Below are 6,000 nucleotides of genomic sequence, written 5' to 3' on the forward strand. Positions count from 1 at the left end.
CTGGCCCCCTGCTGAAAAAGTTTGCTGACCCCTGTCCTAAAGAAACGTTTGCAATCATTTACCTATTGATCAGTTGTTTACACAGCTGAAAAGGTTCAAATAGTTTGTATCCCTGATAGAGATTAATTTAGGTTAAACAGTAGCCTAGTTTATCAGATAGATTAGCTCCCCTAATAAGCAAAATAATCATAATACCAGCATCAACTATGTCCCATTGACTCCTGGAAACCTGATAGTGTGACCTTGGATAGTCAAGATCCAGCTTTGCTGTCGCAATTCAGATTAAAATGTATTAATCATCAGTGGTTCTTTTGATCCCATGTAGACCCATCTGACTACTGCAATTCGCTCTATGCGGGGCTGCCCTTCAAACTGTCCCAGAAACTCCAGCGGGTGCAGAATGCTGCAGTGAGGCTCCTCACAGGGTCCCTGCCATGGGAGCATATTCACCCAGTGCTTTACCAGTTGCACTGGCTCCCGGTGGAGTATCGGGTCAGGTTTAAGGTGCTGGTTTTGACCTTTAAAGCCCTTTGTGGCCTAGGGCTCTAGTATTTACAGGACCGCCTCTCCTGGTATGCCCCGCAGAGAACCTTAAGGTCCATGAATAATCATAGTTTAGAGGTCCCGGGCCCTAAGGAAATTAGATTATCCTCCACCAGGGTCAGGGCCTTCTCAGTGATGGCTCCAACCTGGTGGAATGCTGTGTCCCATGAGACCAGGGCCCTGCAGGATTTAACTTCCTTCCAGAGGGCCTGTAAGACAGAACTATTCCAACTGGCTTTCAATATGAGCTTAGTCTGATCTTTTATTCCCCTTACTTCCCTCCCCTTTTTATGAAGATAACCCGTTCTGGGATCCCATAGCTAATTCTCCCCTGGTCTCCTCACTGGCCCAAATAGGACTAATTTAGCCAGCTAGCCCTGGTGATCATCTAATGTTTATTGGATGGATTTCCCCCCTAAACTGATTTTTTATTTTATTGTTATTCACGTTTTATACCGTATTTTATGCTGGTTTTTTGTAGCATCAATTAAGTGTTTTAAATTTGTTGTTAGCCGCCCTGAGCCCAGTTTTCTGAACCAGGAAGGGGGGGTATAAATAAAAATTTATTATTTATTATCATGGATATAAAACTTCTGTGTGGTATAAAAATGGACATCAGCTACATTTGGCAACATTATCAGCTCTGCTTGGAGTTTTGTGTTTCTAGTGACATCTCATCACAAGGTTTTGTATTTGCTGAAGTCTGTTCAGAGTATGTGCCGTCCCCATCCATATTATGCAAAATGTGTAGCGTTTTGAATTTTCTTTAATAAATTACAGGTGCAAAGAGTGGGAGAATGGGCTCCAGCTTCTTCAAGTGAACACAGCAAGCAAGGAGGAGAGTTTTATCTCTTTCCCAGACAAATTCCACACACACAAAAAAAAATCTTCCCAAACCCACAGCTTTAGAGATAGTCCTCATTGGCACCAATTAATAAAATGAACAAATGATCTGAAGACATAGCTGTATGTATGGTACTCAATTTGTGACCCTCTACCCTGTGCTAACCTGATGTTTCTCAAGCCACACCAAACTAATCCATCTACTTTTTGTGTGTGAAGAAAGCACCAACTCCTGATTTAGAAAAATCTCCACCCTGTTAGCTCCGAGCAATCCATTATCTCCAGTATGATTGCCTCTTCCCATATGAACCAACCCAGACCCTCAGATCATCCTCTTAGGTCCTTCTTTATGTGCCTCCTCAACTAAATAAGATCTTATAGATGTATTATGCTGCACTCTACTGTATGGCAGCTTGAGAAGGGTTTTCACAGCCTAGAAACATTCTAAATAAATAAACAAACCATATCTCAGTTTTAAAAGCAGTTTGCTATATTGAATGGGAGTGGAAGGTGGGGAAGGCAATCATTCAAGAAATGCAAACCCAGAGCCCATTTTATTCATATCCCCAAGATACATTACGTTCAGGAAAACAAGTTGAAATGTTACAGTAAAAAGAAAAAAGCTTTGTAAATCTTACCTGATTTTATACAATCTGAAGTTTTGCAAACACCATCTGTGGGGGGGGGGGGCGGAGATAAACACATTTATATTGTTATTAAAACCCTTAATAAACTTGAAAAACCTCTTAACAACTTGGGACCAGTCCACCCAACAGATCGCCTTACCCCATACTTGGCCATTTGACCGCTTCAATTGGCAGAGTTGGCACTACAGTGGTACCTCAGGTTACATACGCTTCAGGTTACAGACTCCGCTAACACAGAAATAGTGCTTCAGGTTAAGAACTTTGCTTCAGGATGAGAACAGAAATCGTGCTCCGGCGGCACGGCAGCAGCAGGAGGCCCCATTAGCTAAAGTGGTGCTTCAGGTTAAGAACAGTTTCAGGTTAAGTACGGACCTCCGGAACGAATTAAGTACTTAACCTGAGGTACCACTGTACTGCCAATTTGATTGGTGCTTGGATTGGCAGAATTCGTGCCACAGAATACCTGTTTGTAAGAACCTGATTGTGTAGTGTAGCAGCACCTGCACTTTGGCAACTCCCAGCTTATTGATATCAACCAGACTGTATTATTTTCAGTGCCTGCTAGAGACGTTCTAGATTAGACAAGCCTACCCAGATGCTTAGAAATGCTGGTACGAATTTTTATCTGTTTTAGTATTTTAACATCTTGTATGTTTAAAAGTACTGTTGTATTCCCCCCCCCCCAGTTTTATGGTTTTCTCTTCTGGGGGTGCCATGGAGTGCCCAGGGACAGGCAGTCAGGTTGTGTATCCATAGCAGTGACCAGAGGAGAAATGACCACTGGGAGGAGCACAGAGAGAAGAAACGCCATGGTGCATCTGCAGCAGCACAACCGAACGCCTTCATTTGCCCCAGCTGCAACAAAACATGTCTCTCCTGCATTGGCTTCTACAGCCACAGCAGGCACTGCAACCTTCCAACAGTTTGACCTCACCCCCAAAGGCACACTCCTCTATTGTCTCTGGAGACAGACGGACGCCAGCTCCACCTTGGGAGGGCAACTGCCTTCATAGATGGTGATTTAGAAGGCAGTTAATAAACCAATGCCAATAACAATAATAGTAATAGTAACAACAACAACAACACATTAACTAACTCCCCTTCACCATAAGGTCCCAGTACAGGTCACAACAATTTTAAAATAACAGTATTAAAACAGTTTGTGCATTTGGGACAAGCAATTTACAAAGAACAGGAACGGAAAACATCTTAGGAAAATGTAGCTCGGGTGTCCCAAAGTCTTGAGCTTCATTTTGCTTGGCATAACCTTGAACATTTCCTAAGTTATGGTAAATTGTTGATTTATTTTTGGTGTGAGAAAAAGAGAGAGATGGAAACCTGAATGAATTCTGCTGCTGATTCCATCTGGTCTTGTGGATTATAAATTGAGATTTGAATAGAAACTGCAAAAAGGGAATCACTTTGACATATGCAGTAGTAAAAGCAGAAATGATCAAGTAAGACTGAGCTTTGGTTTTACTAATTGTGTACATTTTTGATGATCGTTTATGGCTTTCACCGGAAGAGCTGCTGTTCTTTTTTTAAACAGCTCTGTGTGCAGGATGGAGAGTTTGGAGTGTTTGGGATGGACAGGTAAGGTCCATTGGGGTGAGAATGTCCCTGGACATGTTCCTTAGTAGCCAGTGACAAAGTTGCCAGACATGCCTTCTGTTAGGGAAATTACAGCTAAATGGCCATGGGAGGCTAGGAGGTGATTGGAGAAGATGAGTCATCCTTATTCCACTCTCCCTCTATCTATGAGGAAGTGGCAATCGAGGTGTGAGTGGAAAGCAACAGAGACCAGGCAGAGCTTCAAAGAATCATATAATGTTAGAGTTGGATGAGACCCTGAGGGCTCTGCAATCTTGCTCACAGTGGGTGGGCTCGAACCAGCAACCTTCTAGTTAACTGCATCACAGGGGAATGCTTTTGAGTGAGAAACCAGAGAAAGAGAGAGAGGCAAGAACATCCCATGCTCTGGGACATACTGTTTGTGTGTACTGTCTCTCTGATATTGGGCAATGAGTTTTCCTGATGGAATGCATAAAGAGAGGGCCACCATCTATGATCAACTGGTATATTTGCAAATATACAAATACAACATGAATACCCGTTACAATCTGGCATAAGCCTCCAGTGACTCCTTCCGAAGGAAGCTTATCAGTGCTTGGAAAAATAGGACAAGCATGTAAGTCAGCAAATTCGTTTTCTACATTTTAGGCTTCTGAAACGATCTCAGAGAAGCCAGTCCCAAACAAAGGTTTGTTGAACCATTTTAGGCATATAGTTATTACACAAAAAGCACAACACAGCTTTTTAAAGTCAACTTGCTTCCCCAAAAAAGGACACTGGCTCCTTCTAAATACAGAAGCTAAAACATCCAGCAACATCCCAGCTAACAAGTTCAGATGCACTTAAAAGCATCTTACCAGGGTATTTTAATCAACCCCTTTTCAAGGCAATGAAATTTTGTGTTTGTGGTTTTTGCCCCCCCCCAAACTTCAGGTTCTTAAAAGAACTTTTACCACGAAAGTAGTAGCTTGATTCACTTCTACTCACCGTCATAGGTTGCATACAGAATGATCATGGTGATAGCTACGATAGCAAGGAGAGCAACGACAACGGCAAGCCCGATTTCCAGAGCACTCCATCGCAGTTTTTTCTTTTCTTTTGCAAGGTTCATTTCAGTTATATCCATCTGACTTTCTGACTTGCCCATAACCTAGAGTCTGGGACAAAGAAAGAGAACAAAGAGCAGTGACTGAAATGCTTAAAGCATGGAAACTTCCAAGTTCCTTTTACCTAAGACCCTTTTTTTGTTCCAGTAGGGAAGAGGAAGTATTGGTGTTTTTTTAGAAAAGTTAAAATACATCTGTTAGTCACAACGGCAAAAAAAATGACAGTCCAATTGACATTTTGCCACTTACAATCCACAGAACAATGTCGTCCTTACACACATGAAGAACAGCTAAAAAAGGGAATGAAAACAAAGGAACACTTGGTTTTATTGCTAACATATCTACTTTAATTGCACTCCTCTGCCACAAGAGTTCACAGGCAAGCGAAATGCAGCCCTTACTCATTGAGTAAAAATTAACCTAACCTTTCAATCTTTGTTCCTTTGCCAATGATCAAAAGTGTTCCATTTTGCCTCTCTGGCATTTCTCAAGTCATTTCAACAATTAATGACTGAAGAATTTATAACTCCTAAAGTAGCTGAGGGAGGGAACATCTTCTTCCCTCTGAACTCAAGTCTGGCAAATGGCATTGTATCGGTGAGTGGGAGCGAACGTCCAACACTGCAGGGCCAGCAGCATACCCTCCAAGTGTCCTGATATTCCAGGGACAGTCCTGGAATTATGAAACCATCCCGGCTTCTGATTTAATCCTAGAGTGTCCCCATTTCCCCTGCTGGTGTTGCTGGGAGGAGGCCGAACTAGTGTTTGCCCTGAGTAGCAGCAATAGCAAGGAAGCATCCCGTTGTCTCTCCATGGTTGCTGCTGCTGGCCTCCTCCCTTTGGGCATCTCACAGTGGCTTCTGGAGAGTGGGCAAGGAGGAGGAGAGGCTGCAGCTACTGCGACTCAGCTCCGTGCGGCACACTGGCTCTGAGGGGCAGGGAAAGTGCTGAGCCACCCTGGCCAGGGAAGAAAACGGGAGCAGAGGAGAGCATAAGGAGACTTGATTTTTTGCTTTGTGCGTCCATGTCTAATCTTGCCCATTTCCAACATTTTGTGATGGCCTGGGACTCGGGCACAGACTCAGAACCAGAGGAGACTCAGTCTGCACTGGATCCTTTGCCTCAGGCATCATCTGAACCAAGTCTGGGGCCTGATCCTGAAGAGTCCCAGTCTGCACAGGTTCCCCTGCAACACCAGCTGGGCCGAGTCAGGGGCCTGAACATGCCCTGGCTCCAGATGCGGGGATTACCTCGTTGCCTTCAGCTGGGCCATCACTTACAGCTGCTCC

General features: G+C 43.7%; 1 protein-coding gene across 2 annotated transcripts in view; it reads right to left on the bottom strand.

Moving 5' to 3' along the window:
• MME (membrane metalloendopeptidase) overlaps nt 1–5,059 on the bottom strand; it is a 64,362-nt gene extending 59,303 nt beyond the window's left edge. For both annotated transcript variants that reach the window (XM_081910969.1, XM_081910968.1), the window contains exons 1-3: nt 4,961–5,059; nt 4,593–4,762; nt 2,025–2,060 (exon numbers count right to left, since the gene is read on the bottom strand). In XM_081910969.1, coding sequence (XP_081767095.1) covers nt 2,025–2,060; nt 4,593–4,752 — 196 coding nt within the window. In that variant the 5' untranslated portion in view covers nt 4,753–4,762; nt 4,961–5,059. The remainder of the gene's footprint in view (nt 1–2,024; nt 2,061–4,592; nt 4,763–4,960) is intronic.
• Nucleotides 5,060–6,000: the final 941 nt, after the last annotated feature.

Source organism: Podarcis melisellensis (genome assembly GCF_964234715.1).
Source record: "Podarcis melisellensis genome assembly, chromosome: 5".
In the NCBI taxonomy this organism is placed as follows: domain Eukaryota; kingdom Metazoa; phylum Chordata; class Lepidosauria; order Squamata; family Lacertidae; genus Podarcis; species Podarcis melisellensis.